Source organism: Lycium ferocissimum, chromosome 1, assembly GCF_029784015.1.
Source record: "Lycium ferocissimum isolate CSIRO_LF1 chromosome 1, AGI_CSIRO_Lferr_CH_V1, whole genome shotgun sequence".
Classification (NCBI taxonomy): domain Eukaryota; kingdom Viridiplantae; phylum Streptophyta; class Magnoliopsida; order Solanales; family Solanaceae; genus Lycium; species Lycium ferocissimum.
In genome coordinates this window covers 11,463,294-11,480,737 of record NC_081342.1, presented here as the reverse complement: position 1 = coordinate 11,480,737, position 17,444 = coordinate 11,463,294, and the positions used below count along the sequence as shown (strand labels likewise).

The following is a 17,444-nucleotide window of genomic DNA, read 5'->3' as shown; positions in this document are numbered from 1 at the left end:
AAATATACACAGAAAAATTTCCCAATCATTGTCTTCTTTACTTTCTAATATAGCAATCACCATGAATTTGCTTAGAAATCCTGAAGAATCACTATAAGTCATCATGGCAATCGTGAGGAACGGAAGTTCTGACATAGAGGCTATTTTCCCAAGATATTTTTTGACGAGATCAAAAATTAAAAGATGGTATCGAAAAATTCTATTTGTGCAGATTACCCTCGACAAGGTATGTTAGGTGTACAAGGTAAAAGCTGTGGCCACATGTATATAGTGCAACTAAAAGCTGAGGCCCAGACAATGCTGCCCCAACTTGTGATGTTAGGTTTGCACTTTCTTGTGATAGACATAAGGCCCATAAAATGCTGGACCAAAACATGCTGCTTGCTTTAGTGAAAAGGAATGTCACGCTTGAGTCCGTATTTGGTCTCACTTTGATCCTTTGAAATCAAAGCTTAAATTGGACCACAATTGGCCACACCAAAAAAACAATTTTACATTTTTAATCGGCCAGCTAAAAAATGTCATTATCCGCCTGATAGTATTAGTAAGTATGTTGTCGATATTACTTAATGTATATAGTGCATAATAACTGTATATTAGTGTATAATCAGTATGTTAAACACTGATTACACAAATTATACAGTAATTATGCATAAACACGCTGAGAAGTTTGTAAAAAGAAAAATTGAGATTATCTTTGTTATGAGCTCTGGACTGCTGTGTAGTGTTAAAGTCTTTTTTTTTTTTTTTTTTTTAAAGTAATTCTACTACATGGGGAATAGCAAAAAGAGGGGAAAGAAAAAAGTGAGAATCATACGTACACTTATTTTGTGAACATATTACTAACCGCATTTGGATAATTGTATGTTAATTTCACTTGAAAGGGGATATTTGGGAAGTCCATCCAACCTACCCTTTTAAATTTTTTCCTTTGTTAGTCACCATTATCATTTGGTTCTAGTTTTGGAAATTGTCCATCGAGCTACCTTTGAAGGACCTGTTTATTGGTATTAAAATAATTTAATCTATCACTTAATATTGATAGTTAACGAAATCAATTTTAAGAAATACTTTTTAGTTCAAAAAATATACTAATGAAACGTCATTTTCTATTATAACAAATGAAACACCAAACGCAATTAAATACTAAATTCAATCTGTCTTATTTGCCTTTCAAAAATGTGCAATTCTGAATTTTAACAGTAAAGGTAGCTTTAGAAAAATTCATAACTTCATATTTATCTAAAAAGACAAAACTTTGAAATAAATTTTAATTTTGTCAAAATGATTAAGTATTTGAAATCGGAGAGAGCAAGAGTAACAGTTTAACAGTCCGACTCTTTATGTAAAAGCATCATAAGGTAAAATTATTTTCACCTTGGAGCCACACATATCTAAATGCAGTATACTTTTATTCATGTTATGTGCAGTACAGCAATTAAAAATTTGGTATATATACTATTGAGTATTCTTAAACGTAACGATAGTTTTAAGCCAAATAGTATATTACAAAACATCACGGATTTTCATATATTTTTCATTTTTTTATTTTTTTCCAGAAAATATATATTTTTTATAAAAAAAATATTTTTTTAAAAAAAAATATTTTTATTTTTAAAAAAAATAATTTTTATATATATTTTTTAAATATTTTTTTTTTTTTTTTTTGCTCAATGGCTTAAAAAATTACCTCATATTTCTATGTATGAAAGTTGTATGAAATGTGTATGTGTGAGCAAAATTTTTAATATAATTTTCATATAAAAAATTTTGAAAAAAATATTGATGAAAATTATTAATTTGTTGTATTAATTTTCCAAAACCCCTAATTAATTTATATACAAACAATGTGAATGAAATTATTTGGTATACACATTCCATAATTCTCATGCGTAAAATTTTAAACACAAATCTAAAAATATACACGCATTTCATACGTTCTTCATACATAAAATTTGAGTTTTTAAGCTTGTATACACATTTCATACACAAAAATTTGAGCGATTATTTTAAGTCTTGAATGTTGTATCTAAGTTATATATACTTTTTTAGTTGTAAATTTTAAAAAACTTTATACATGAAAATGTGAGCGAAATTTTAAGACATGAGCAAGATACAAATTTCATATTGTTTTCATACACACAATTTTGAGCGGATTTTTTAAGCCTTGAACCATATAGTTTCATACATTTTTCATACACTAAATTTTGAGCAAACTTTTTAAGTCTTGAGATATACACATTTCATCTTTCAACATAAGTTTTTTGCAGAAAAAAAATAAAAATTAATTTTTTAAAAAAATAAAAATAAATTTTAAAAAAAATATTTTTTAAAAAAATGATTTTAAAAAAATAAAAAATAATTAAATTTTTTTTTTTTTTAAATATAAAGCATGTTTTGTATAGGATTTGTAATGTTATGTTTTGTAAATATAAAACTATCGTCACAGAAATATTTCTCCTTAAGGTATATATATAATAAAGACCTTATTTGGTATGCTATAGTTTCTTAACCAACAAATAGTACCATTAACACCCAGTTGATAATTTAAAAAGATTGTTTACTTAATTAGATGAAAATACTAATTCCTAGATAAAAATAGATAATTTGACTAAAATACCCCTAATTAATTAAGTATTGTTATTTGGTCACTTAACACTTAATAAACACAAATCTAAAAATGTACGGTTAATTCTTTCCTGATTTGATAAGTGGATACTTTTTTTAAATAAAAAAATAAAGGGTAAATGGACACTCTTTTTGAACCGAATGAAGTAGTATCCATCCTCAGTCAATTGTAGAGCACTTCAAAGGAGCTGCAGAGAGTAACTGATATAATGTCAAGGGGTACACAGATAGGAGTATGTTTTACCAACTTACTCATAATTTCAAACGATCTAAGATGGAAAACACAATATGGAAACTTCTAAGTAAGTACTCCCTCCGTTCCCTTTTACTTGTCCAGTATTTCAAAAATAGATTTTTATTTTTACTTGTCACTTTTAGCATATCAAGATAATGCAACTTATTTTTTTCTGTTTTACCCATAGTATTAATTTTTCACTTCAAATCATTTTTGAAATCCAATAAAAATATGCACCAATTAATATGGGTACATTGGTAAATTATGCACTTAATTTATTATTTCATAAACAGCGTGAAAAGTCCAAAGTGGACAAGTAAAAGTGAACGGAGGGAGTACATTTTAATTTCTAACCGAACATATTAAGTACTCTCTCCGGTCCAAAATAATTGAGATTTTAGATTTGGGCACATAGATTAAGAAATTCACTTGCTCTTAAAATTTAAGAGGTGCATTAACTAAAATACTCTTAATTAAGAAGGGCTTTTAAACTATAACAAACATTAAATTTATTCATTGATTTAAGAATGTGTTAAGGATAAATTTAAAAAAAGAATAAAGTATCTTCTTGATAGATTAAAACCTCAATTATTTTGAATCAATTTTTAGAGATTAAATGCTCAACTATTTTGAACCAGAGGGAGTATATTAAATTACTCAAAGTTACCGTTAAAAAATTCTTAATCGGGCAAGTGCGCACGTCTGAAAAATCTAGTGTAGTAATTAATGAACAATTAAGGCCGAAGCTTCCGCAGTCAGCTTTCCAATAGGATGTCAGAACTTCTTTTAATGTGTTAATAAGGGCTTGGCCAAACCAGGTGGAGAAGTCTTATTCTCTAATTCAGATCCTCATTATTTGACATGGCAACTGCATATACTCTCCGTCCCGTCCCAATTTGTTTGAAAGTTGATTAGTTTACGGATTCAAACAATTTTTTTTATTTAATTTTAAACATACTATATTTTTCGAATATTTTATAATAAAATTTACATATTTAAAAATTAAATAAAAAATATTATAAATCTGCATAATTAATAATTCATAATATATGAAAAGAGTTGAAGAAGATCCTAATAAAAAAAAGAGCTATTTGACTTCCCAAATTGGTCAACCTTCAAACAAATTGGGATGGAGGGAGTACAACATTTTTGGCTAATCGACCTCTAAAAACCATCTTTTCGGCTTGCATAATGAAATTTACTTTTCTTAATGTCGAGTAATAAAGTAAGAGAAGAATGAAAAGGAAAAAACTCGGAGGACTATTTACCTTGCACTTCGTTTTCTTTTTAATTTTTTTTGATTTTCCTAAAATCTTTTTGCAATATTTCGTGATGGTCCTTATCAAAGTACCTTATAAGTTCTTCTTCTATTTATTGGAGGTTTTGTATAAAGATGCGTTAAGAATACGAACAATTAACTAATAATCATTCAAAGAAGTCAAAGAATTGATTGAACTAGATTTTTTTGCTTAAAAAAACAAAAGTCAGATCTGGAGCTATTTGCTCTGTTTGCAAATCACAAAAACATGTAGTCGTATTGGAATTATATATTAGTACTAGCAATATATGTTGGTGCGATGCACGGGCCGAACATGTTTATTCACTTTAATAAGCCAGTTTTTAAGGTTTCTATTTTGAAAATAATTTTTAAAAACTTTCTAATTGTTATTATATATAGCAACATATACAAAATGTATTTTATGTACCATCACTTTAGTTATAATTAGAAAATGGAGTTTAAAATATGATGGAATTAAATCTTTGAGATGGAAAGAAGTGGACTTTTTCTCATTGTCATGAAATGAAAGTTGTTCATCGATGTGAAAAAGAAAATTAGTAAGAATATGAGGAAAATTAATATTTTGATTCTAGATTTTTTTTTTTTAAAATTCTTTAATATCTTATATGTATACCGATAGGTTGAATTCCATCTCAATTAACTAACTGTTATGATCCAAACATAAGAATCATTGCTGTATATATTGGATTTTTTAAAAGCAAAACTAATAAAATATTTTTATTAAATTAATTAAAAAATATATTATAATTTTTTAAATTAACAATTATAGATAAAAAGAATTGCTACAAAGAAATCAAAATTAGAAAGATATATATGTTATATCGTAAATCACCAAATTTTAATTCAAAAATGAAAATATAAAGTAATACATTTTATAAATGTAAAGAAACAATAATCAGAGAATGCAAAGGAGAGTAAAATAGTAAAGTATTGACAAAGAAGGAAAACGAGGATAAAACTCATTCCCTTCCTTCACTTTTACTTGTCCACGTTGACATATCAGGAAAAAGAAATTTTTCGTCTTATTATTTTACCCTTCACATTAATTACTCATTTTCTAAGGCTATTTAGACAGGACATCAATAAATATGGATATTATAATAAACTATATATTTAATTTATTAATTCTTATAGAACGTGAAAAGTCAAAAGTGGACAAGTAAAAGTGCACGGAGGGAATAAATATGTGTAGGAGAATTAAAACTGAAGTGCATATGTGTATACATGAGAAGAGTCAAAGTGGGATAAAAAAAGTAGTTGGTTAAAGTGTACAATATATATAACCTTTGGTACAAATTTGCATTGCTATTGTTTGTCCTCTCGTCACGTTTAAAGTATAAACAAAGAAGGAAAACGAGAATAAAAGTCACTCCTTCCGTTCACTTTTACTTGTCCATGTTAACATATCGAGAGAAAGAAAATTTTATTCTTATTATAAATTTTACCCTTCACATTAATTACTCATTCTCAAATCATTTTTCAAGGCTATTGAGACGTACATCAATAAATATGAATATTATGGTAAAATATACTTGTTGACACCCAATTTTTCCCCTCTTTTATTCCGATTTATTTTCTTGGGTTTCTAAATTTATTAACGAGCTAAATATTTTATTTTCACCACTATTTTATTTTCTACTACTATTTACTCTTATATATAATCACAAATTTTAAATGGTTCGTCATCATTTCATTCTAGATTTTGTACTGGAAATTAATTTTACTTTATTAAATCCTTTACCTTCTACATACTAATTATTATTTATCTTCACATATATATATATTATTAAATTAATTAGTTAAAATTGAAAAGAAAGGCCAACAATTTTCAGCCAACATAATATGCCCAAAAAACGCATAACCCAATTCGGACCAGCCCCATTCCCCACCCGGTCCAGCCCAACCAAACTCACCCGACCCGGCCCACCATATTCAACAAAAACCTAATCCCTTCTCTTTCCCCTCTTCAATAAACGCAGCCAAATTTGCCTTTTTAACATCTCTCTCATACGAATCCTTCCTTTCCCTCTTCTCTCTTCATCCTATCTTCAGAAAAATAATGAATCGCCTCAACAATGGCAGATTTTGCCACTCTATTCTCGTACAACATCACTATCTCCTTCTCTCTCTCCTCTCCTGTCATCTCCCTCTCTCACCCCCACTTTAGCAAAATGCAGAACACTTTCAACCATGGCAGAAATCGTGCCACCCCATTTTGTGCAAAAATTGTATTACCCTCGCTTTTCTCTTTCAACCACAAGATTCAGTCAAAGGTGAATTCCAAAAAAAAGACGAGACACTTTTTTCTCAGAAATCTGAGGGAAATCAGTATTTTCAGAGAGTTTTGATTCTCAATTTCGAACGGCTACATTTCAAATCCCGCCCAAAAAATGAGAGACAAACCCTAGCCTTAAGCCTATAAATAGTCGCTTCTGCAGTAAAAAAAGGAGGGAGATCGAATTTTGGAGGAAAATATAGAGAGCCTCACTCGAAAAAAAAAAACAGTCAACAACTACTCTATTTTTTTTCATTTTCGAAACTTTAATTACTTTAATCGAGTTCGGGTTCATTCGAGTTCGAGCATAAATCCGAGACATCGACATCCAGTTCACTGCGCACAAAAAAGGTAAACTTCGATACATTTACGCTTTCAACCTTTAGTTTCTGTTTTGGTTGAAACTTTAGCTCTTTCTGTTTATTTTATTGTTACGTGATTTCTTTGTCGTCGTGTTGTTCGTCTGATGTTTGGGAGCTGTTAGGATAGGATGATAACCGCTAAAAATGATTTTGAAAGATGTAAACCATAGTATGGATGCATATACTGAGTTTCCAGAGTTTAGAACTTATTTTTAAAGTCGAATATACATAGGATATACAATAGATTATGAAAGCAGGAAGAAGATATACATTCAATATACATCGGGTATACATCTCATTGGTGTATATATCTTCTGTATATCGCTGATACAGCTAAAACAGGTCGTAACACATAAGGTTTAGTTTCTAAGCGAGTAAAATGAGATTTGCGGAATTGGGTGTACGAGAGTGATTTCGAATTCAGAATAGATGGTAATCTGTTTTCATGTACCTTGACCAAGTTTAGTTTGTCTGTTTGCTGCATGTTTTCCAAAACTCCTTCTATACCCACCTTACTACATGAATTTAGCTTTGTGTTTAGTTGTTACTGTATTTGGGGCTGTGAACGCTGCTTTAGGTTGACTCAGTTATCACAAACTCTCAACAAGTATTTATTCTCTTGGCTGGGTCGATCCTCTGTTTCAGTACTTATTTAAAAAAGGTTGCTGCCCGCGTTTGCTTTTATTAATTTGTTTTTATTTTCTTTGTTTTGAACAACCAAATCTTTGGTATTTTAATTTCTTTTTCTTTTCTAATGTTATGTGTGTGTGTCTATCCCTTGAATATTATTTAATACTTCAATCAGTTTGGTATGTTTTAGTCTTGTTTAATTATTTGTATCAAATTGACATTAAGTCTAAATTTTTTCCTTGTTTTTGTCGTTAAGTCTTATATTTCAGTAAGTTATCCCGGCCTTTCTGTGTTGTTCCTACTATCTTTTAAACTATCATAGTATTATGTTTTGAATTGATCGCCGCATCTTTTTTTGTCTTTTGGGCTGTTATGTTGGTTGTTATAACCATGTTAATATTTTAATTTTTGATATGCTGCTGTATCTGTCTCTGTGAAATGTTGAGTCTTTGCCTAGACTCTTTTTTAGTTAATGATGTGGCTGTGGGTCTAAAGTAGACTTAGTTTGCGAATATGTGTGACTTGAAACTTATCATGTTCCCAATGTAACGTTAGAATTTGACATAAGAAGATTATGTTAAATATTCGGGAAAAACAAAATAAAAGAATTCACCAGGTTATGTTTCTTTTAAATAGAAAACTAGAATGAATCCTAAATATTGCATTTCATATCTTATTTACACTACTTCGTTTTTATTTTCACTTACTCGATTTTAAGATTGTTTGTGAGACTTTACCATTAATCACCCGTTCCTGGCATTATATTTATAAATAGTCTTTTTTTGTTTACTACATCCAATTCACTGTTTCTCATGAAAAGTCTTATATGGAATATTTATAATCAATTAAAATTAAAATTTCCCCTTAATTTATTTATATCATGTTTTTTTACAATATACAAATATATGATTCCATTAATTAACTTTGATTTACATTTCAATGTTTTAACCTTATTATTTAATATCATTTATAAAGGCTTTTTTTTAATTTTTTTTTTTAATTTTTTTATAATTAAATTTTATTTTAAATTAAATTAGCCTCAACAATTCCCATCAGTTCTGTCAAACAACACAAATAGGAAACAAATCTGGGCCGAGCCCAATAGGCAGAACAGTCCCAACAGCCTATGCAAAGAAGTTGCTGGGCTAAAAGCCCAATATTGGCAGACCCAGCAGTCCAAATGGACTGGTCCAGATTATTCGCCTCTTTTATTTTATTCTGTGCATTTAACCAATTAAGCTCTAACCCTTTCACTTGTTTTTTATTTTTAGATGAATTCTTAGCAAGTTAGTGGGATATAATTTTAGTACTGGGTAGTTAATTTAAGGAAATTAATAGTTAATCCCGTAAGATTCATTTTCTTCTTATATATTTAAATTGTTTATAGTATTCGTAATATTCACTCCTAGAATAATTGATAGCATAAAGTCATATTTTTCGAATTAAAGGAGTCGTATTCTTACTATCATAATTTCAAAATATCATTAATATGCAAACATAAAATCAAATATGTTTCATAAATAACTCTCTAAGTTTTGAACCAATTATTGTATTTTTAGCCAAACATAGTTTAATAAAGAGAAAGAAAAACACATCCTCATAAAAATAAAGCTAGATTTAGTTTGCATCTATCTTATTAATACTATCTTAGTACCACATTTGTTAAAATCTATTACTTATATATACAAGTTTACGTTTTCTTATTTACTTTCAATAGTATTTTATACTTCTATGAATTTGATAATATGCATTCTTCTTTCAAATAACATTATTATATTTCCATTTGAACATTAACAATATTTACAAGTATTTTTTTTAATATCATCATTATACTCTTTCTTCAAAACTCTAACAACTTTTATAAATCTTATTTTGAATAATATTACCATATTTTTATTTATTTAAGACGCAATTTATAAACTATTGAATATTAAAAAGTTATAAACACTTTGAACCTATTTCTTATAACGAATGTCCATTATTAATAAGTTAGAGGAGCGTCCTTCCCTCTAGTTTTGAATTTGGGTTTTGGTTTATTTAAAACAAAATGCATTTTGACAATTCTTTAATTAACCTTAGGTGCCTAATTCCCGTAAATAATTAGGTGGCTCTTAACTTTAATTAACCCCGTTCCTCGATGTTGTAAACTATTTTGACTTAGGTTAAAATGATCCTCCTTCCCATATTTTGAACATATATTTTGGCTGTATTCAACATCATCACCTATGGAACGGAGGGAATACTTTATTTATTAATTCAAAATAAAAAGTCAAAAGTGAATATATAAAAGTGCACAGATGAAATAAATATGTGTCGAAAAATTAAAATTGACGTGCATACGATATATAAAGAAATTAAATATAGCCGACATCAGTTCACGTCATAAAAATATAGTTTAGTAATGTGGCCAAAATATGGGACGGAGAGAGTACCTATTTATTAATTCTTAAAGAACTTGAAAAGTCAAAAGTCAAGTAAAAACCATCCAAAATAAATGTGATTTCATAATTAAAATTGAAATGCATACATATATACATAAGAAGAGAATAAATATTCAGTATTATGACATATGTTTATGTGGGATAAAAAAAGTAGCTGGTTAAAGTGTAATTTTTTTTTATAGCTTTTGGTACAAGCATTCATTGTTGTGTTAGTCCCTCCTGGCCTCTTATATATAATAGAAAATTAATTAGTTGAAAAACTAGATATCTGGAGCTATTTGCTCTGTTAGCAAATCATAAGAACATCTGAACATGTAGTCGTATTGGAATTATACATTAGTAATTAATTAGTTGAAAAATAGTCCAGATCTAGCTAATGGCATCTACGTGGAAAAACTGTCAGATTTTTTTCCACGTTGGTCGGCTGTCAGTGGAGAAGGGTATTAACAGAGATCAAAATTGAGCTTTTTTGAATAATAGAAGGACAAATTTGGCTCTTTCAACATTAATGCAGGGCCGAATTTATCGGCTAAAACATGGAGCACGTGAATACATAATTTTCATAAAATTAGGTATTTTATGTATATATTTTTTACAATTGGTATAATATTATCGCTGACACTCATACTATAAGTAGGCGTTTGTTTAATTTTGAAACCATGGTTTCAAACCATTTTGGACAATTAATGTTTAAACTCCAAATCATCCAAAAGATAATTTGTTTGAAACATACTTTTTAAAATATAAAATTTAACCTAAACAATATTTTTGTAAAAAAAGACACAAATAAGTTGGTAGATATTTTTAACAATTACCCCATCAATCATTTACCAATCTCATTAACTTTCACCAACTTTTATTTATTTTACCAACCTTTAATTTATGTGAGAAGATTATATTAAAGTGTTACATTACTATTCATGTTAAATTTTCGTTTTTATTGAACTAAAGTTTGATTAATTGATGTTGCATTTTTTAGAAAGGTTTCTAGTTGTCTAATTTTGTTATAAACTGTGATTTTGCTCATTTGGTAAGATTATATAAGAATTGAGAATATTTTGATAGTTTTCACAATTTTTGGGGTTTTTATGTCAACAAAAAAAAATACAACTTAAAATGTTCAATTGATTCTTTCATTTTTTGAATGTTTGGGAAAACCTGTCTAATACATTTCGTAGAGTTATTTATCAAGAGAACTTAGCGATCAATTCCCACTTCATATGTTATTTCCTCTTCTTTTTCTTTTTCTTTTTTTTTTTTTTTTGACATGTATTAAAATCACTAGATTGCTTTTTGAATGTATGGTCTAATGAAATTGACCGATGATCTAACTCAATCACAAAATTAATTTATGATATGAGAATTATCTAAAACCATAACCGTAGCAAGACATTTCTGTATGGAGCCAAATAAATTGAGCGGAAGGGAAATTAAAGAACTACCGATGAAGGAAGACATTACATGTTCTTGGACCTTGGTTTAAGGTTTGCCATGGAGCCAAATGAGAATTTATGAATTACAAATGAAGTAAGACAATACATGTTCTTGGAGCTTGATTTAAGGTTCTATTTTGGGGCAACAACGCACATGTGAAGCGAATTAAATTCCTGCAGGGAGATAAGTATCGTTAATCAATTCCCATGTCAAAGCCGTTTCCCTGTCAGCTGGAGCGTACGAGTTCCGGAGCTTTAAACTCTAATTAATGTGTTTAGTAGTAACATTTTGTGACTATCATGGATAAACGCAGTGTGATAGATAAGATTTCTTCACGCTTAATTTGAGATTACGGATTTGATCCCTAACACTGATCGCGTCTATTACTTTAAATTCATTTTTTTTATGGGTCTTCATTACCTTAAAGAAAGTAGTTTATCAGGAACGGTATTATTTGAATACCTAACATTTTAATTAACCATGGACTAAATTTCAACATGTATCATGTCATCTTTTTTGCCTCTCGCATACAATATATTCTTATTTAAACAGTGCAGTTGTTTCTCAGTTCCCCTCACGAAATCTTGAACTTGCTAATTTCCTCTGCAAGTGTTTTAGTTTTCCACAATGTACAATCTCAAATGGAAAACTCCATTTCTGCTCACTCTTTTAGCTCTCTCAGCTATCATCTCTCTCACATTCTTCTCAAAAAACCCAAAAACATCCTCAAACACAGTACATCATATTCATGTTCACAAAAACATTCAACTAGCCCAATCACATTGTCAAGACACACTTTACCCACAGCTCTGTGTTTCCACTCTCTCCGTAATCCCAGATCTCGCACAAAAATCCATTTCCCAAATCATTTCTTCCACTATAAATGTCACAGTTGCTGAAGTCAAAGCCTCCGCTAAAAACTGCACTGAAATTCGTGAAGATTTGCCTGAACTTGAGCCATATGAAAAACGCGCTCTCGAAGACTGTGTTCAGTTATTGGATAATACTATTATTGAGCTTAAAACAACTCTCTCTGATCTCTCCAAAAAGAAATCTCGTACACAGAACTATAATGATTTACAAACACTTCTTAGTGCTGCAATGACAAATCAGGCCACGTGCCTCGATGGCCTTGCTCGTAGTAAAAAGAATTTAAGACGTTACGTTCAAGAAAGCCTGCATACAATTGCTCGTCATGTTAGTAATTGTCTAGCAATGCTGAACAAAATGAAAACATCATCATCATCTTCTTCTTCTTCGACGAAATCTCAGGACATTTTTCCTGAATATGGGGCCGTAAAGAACGGCTTCCCTAAATGGATTAAGAGGAGAGATAGAGCACTTTTACAAGCTCCATTAAATGAGACGAAAATTGATTTAGTGGTTGCTAAGGATGGTACAGGTAATTTTAGTACAATTAACGAGGCATTAAGTGTAGCTCCGAATTCAAGTAACACGAGATTTGTGATTTACATTAAGGAGGGAGCGTATTATGAATATATTGAGGTTGTGAGGAAAAAGAGCATGATTATGTTTCTTGGAGATGGGATTGGAAAAACGCTGATAAAGGGAAATCGTAGCGTTGTTGATGGATGGACTACTTTCCGATCTGCTACAGTTGGTAAGTTGCTCAAGTTTTAATTTTCTCTGTTAGATTTATACTCTATATCTTCTACTTTTTCAGGTGATTTAGTTAGTTAAACACTGACAGGGTTTACTTTTAATTTAGTATGAGAAGATGAGACAAATACTCCATAACTTTTATCAGTATTTTCTTCTAGGAGTATAATGATCTTCTCTGTCAATTTGAATATAGTTTAACTTTCATATACAAACAAATTTTTAAACTGGACCACTAGGAGTACGGTGAGACAAATGAGATATATTCACCTTTAATCAAAAGTTTCGGGTTCGAGCTTGGGATTGAAAGATTCACGTAAAGAGTAATTTCTAGTGAGAATTTTGATTAATCAGGCCAGTGATTTCGATCGGATGCCAAATGGTTATACCAAAAAAAAAAAAAACTATCAAATTACCTAAAAGATATCAATTACATGTAATTGTTCATAATAAATTAAGAATAGTAATCCAGAAATTATGCAAGTTACCTACTACAGTAGGTTGAAATACATTGTTAGTGTAATAATCTTTAAACACCATCAGTATATTTAAGTTAATCACTTAAACGTCATATGTTTATTAAAGCGGGTATAAAGTATTCTTGAAATATCATCAGAAAAACATTTTGAAACCTAATTTTATGTATGCGTGTGATAAACTTCAAGTTTTATCTTAGTAATTATACTTACTCGAATGAAACGCCTGCATTACGGAGTAGGTAGCATTTTGAAGTTCAAAAATATTGTCCGATTTGTAAGTCACTAAGATGTGATGTAAAATCTTTTTTACATTAAATATATTCGTTTAATTTGAATATTTCAATATTGTGTCATGCTATGAGTATTAGACTATGACAGTTTTTAACTTTTTACACAAAAAGTGCAATACTGGAAAAAGTAGTCCATTCTCATTTTGACTAAGCCAGTTGGGTCCCCGTGAGCAGATGCACGAGATCTTGATGTTGACGCGTTAGATGTAGTGTCACGTGTTCTAGATATGTATTTAAGGCTTCAAATCTTACCTTTGTATGTATTGGGAACAAAATCTATACTCATAATGGCTCGTAATAGTTTATTACTATCTTTATCATACGTACATTTTCTGCAATAGTTTACGCTGCATGGGCATCTTGTTAGCTTCCGTCATGAAAAGAAATTATTACTCCATCTACTACTACGAACTTTAGACATCATACTTGTTAATCTACTTCATTGATCACTAAGCCACTTAATTTAAATTTCATTCATAAGAAGTGTAAATCATTTTTCAAACACTTATTAGAGTAAACATGATCTGTTTTTTCAAGTGAAATGTATGTCCAAATATAACTTCGATTCTCAAATATCATTTTTCAAACTTCTAAAAAACTTTTTGTTTATAAATAAAATCTCCAATCACCTACTACGTCATCCATCATCTTTAATTTTTATATTACCCGCAGATACATAGTCATATGCTTACTTGCTGTTAACTTTAAACAATACTCCTATAATTATGTAAGTATTTTTATTATATTACTCCTATATAAGTAGACAAGTCTTATGTGTTTTGCATCATATGTTGAAGCCTGGCACAATTAAACCAATGATTTTCTTTCTTTTAGTAGTCAATGGTACTACTCATTGCTATGGGTTGGCTAATCGAATGTTCAAATTCAATGGCTGTAATGGTAACAAAACATACATCTAAAAGTCATAGTAGACTATATTTTGATCATTCAAAAAGTGGCCGTAATTAAAGGTATGAAAATTTTGATTAATTGTGTCGGTGGGATGAAATGGGAACACAAATTTCAGCCTTGTAGGAGGCCACAACTGCTGTATGTAGTTGAATTCATGTTGTCCACTAAGATGCCTTAACGCAAGTTGAACGCCATGAAAAGTTTGAAGTGCTTTAGTCTAACTATTTCCATGATGATTTTATGATATTTTTGACTCTTTTATGTTACAAATAAAATCTTTAATGTTTTAATTTCTCAATAAAATTACTTAAATGATTCATGTATTTTACCCTTTCTCTTTCTAATCGTGTAAAATAAAAAGTGGATAACCAAATAGAGTACTGGAAGGAGCATCATAATGTAAACAAGAATCTCCCCGTGAGCACTTTGTTAGCTGGGTGGAGTACACACATTCAAGTAACTCTGCTTGGACAATTATATTTATTGTGGGGTTCAACATATTTAGAAGACTGGGCCTTAGGTTGGGAAAACTGCAGTAACACTAAAAACACACCACACTTACACTCACATAGAGGAAGAGAGGGCAAAGGTAAAGGCGCCAACACGGTCCTAAAAGTTGATCTAGCGAAACCTTTTGACAGGTTGGAATGGTCTTTCATCTGTCAGTATATTTAGACTAGTTATAACAAATTATATACTGCATTTTTAATGGTTAACAAATTAAGATTACTTTAGACAGCTAGTTATATGTCGTATAGGGCATCTAAAACCTACAAGTTGACAATTAAGAAAAACGTTAACCTAAAGTGGCTAGTCATAGTTGTCTTCAAAGCTTTTTGATCTGCATTGAATTTGGGAAGCTTTTGCCTAACCAAGCTGAGGACAATATTGTTCAATTCATTTTCATGGTCCCTAGCTACTCTTACTTTTACCCAAAAAAATATGGGAGCCAGAACTATAGGATATGATATATATGAAGCCAATGAAGATAAGATACACGTGAAAGTGTACTATTCTCAGACGCACAAATTGAACATTTAAAGTGGCGTTTAATTAAAATAAATACTCTTCTTATTTTGCATGCAAGTACTGGCGGAACTTATTCAATTTCAATTCATGCAAAGACAAAAAGAGTCAGCATCTGGAAATTTCCTTTTCTCCTAATCATAATTTGTTTTTTTCGCCCTGTCACTGTTAATCACCATAAAGTTCTCCAAAAGAATTTAAAAAGAAACTTTCTTTTCCAAATTTTAAACGCTCAAATAATTAGTCAGCATGCTTGTTTATCTTTGTAGGACTCTTTTATCCTATTATTCGTTACCGCGTTCCACGGAAAGCCTTCTTGTTTGTTCCTGGATTTTCTGCCAACATATTTGTCTCTTTCGTCCAAATCATGTGTTCTTTTTAAGTAGATTTTGACAATCTAGATCATAATCAATGCTTTAAAATTCATTTAATGTTTGACTTTCGAACTTAACTTGTAGTAGTATACCCTGTAAAGAATTTTTACAATATTACGTAATGTATTTTAGCCAGTTGTAACTCCCATGTTTTCTAGGTAACTATAGACATACTTAGAGTCATCTTTAAAGTGATTTGACAGTTTAAAGAATTTTTTCTTAGTCGACATTTAGAAATTACACAACTCCGGATTTAATTTATATAAACTGACTGTGTAAAGAGTATATGCACTATAGAATATTTTAACCTCTTGTAGCATGTAATCTGCCATATATTTCATATTACTAATCTCATGTTTATATTTCAGTACTTGTAAATCGTTTAATTATTTCGACAGTATTAAAATTCTTTTATGTCATTATTTTATTAGTGTATAGAAGTTAAAACTCTTTAATTGGTACCGCAGCCGTGGTGGGAACTGGATTTTTAGCAAAGGGAATCACATTTGAAAACTATGCTGGACCAAGCAAGCACCAAGCAGTTGCAGTTAGAAGTGGCTCAGATCTCTCAGCCTTCTACCAGTGCAGCTTTGTGGCATATCAAGACACCCTTTACGTTCATTCCCTTCGACAATTTTATCGCGATTGTGATGTTTATGGTACTGTAGACTTCATTTTTGGTAACGCGGCAGTTGTGTTACAGAACTGCAACTTATATGCTCGTAAACCAAACGAGAAACAAAAGAACATATTCACAGCCCAAGGAAGAGAAGATCCTAACCAGAACACCGGGATTTCAATCTTAGGTGGCAAGATTGCATCAGCTGCTGATCTAATTCCAGTAGAATCGTCGTTCAAAAATTACCTAGGACGACCCTGGAAAGAATACTCGAGAACGGTTATTATGCTAGCACATATTGGTAGCTTGATTGATCCTGCTGGATTTTTAGAATGGGATGGTACATTTGCATTGAGTACACTTTACTATGGTGAGTATATGAACAGAGGACCAGGTTCAAATACTAGTGCTAGAGTGAATTGGCCTGGTTACAGGGTGATTAACAATTCTACTGAGGCCAGTCAATTTACTGTGGGGAATTTCATTGAAGGAAAAGAATGGCTACCAGATACCGGGTATCCATTTTACCTTAATTTAACTGCCTCTTAATTGTTTGGATTAGAAGCCTTGAGGTATTTAGCTCCTTAATGAGGAAATTGACATCAAGATTTTAGCTTGTAATTCTTGAGGAAGTTAATGTTATTTGTATCACTACTTATTATATATCAAAAAATTGGGTTGAAATTCGACATGTTTAGTTACCTGACATGAATTTGGTCACGATTTGATAGTAGAGCCTACTATACACTTCTCATAGAGGGCAACGACACAAGCAATAAGGCATATGCTTTTGATTCAATGACAAACAAAAGACAAAGA

The 17,444-nt window shown here is 30.3% G+C and overlaps 1 protein-coding gene across 1 annotated transcript; it reads left to right on the top strand.

Annotated features, from left to right (window-relative positions):
- Nucleotides 1-11,792: 11,792 nt before the first annotated feature.
- Nucleotides 11,793-17,331, top strand: LOC132047698 (pectinesterase). The gene is made up of 2 exons (XM_059438707.1): nt 11,793-12,926; nt 16,474-17,331. The coding sequence occupies exons 1-2, from the start codon at nt 11,933-11,935 to the stop codon at nt 17,172-17,174; spliced, it is 1,695 nt and encodes a 564-aa protein (XP_059294690.1). The 5' UTR covers nt 11,793-11,932; the 3' UTR covers nt 17,175-17,331.
- Nucleotides 17,332-17,444: the final 113 nt, after the last annotated feature.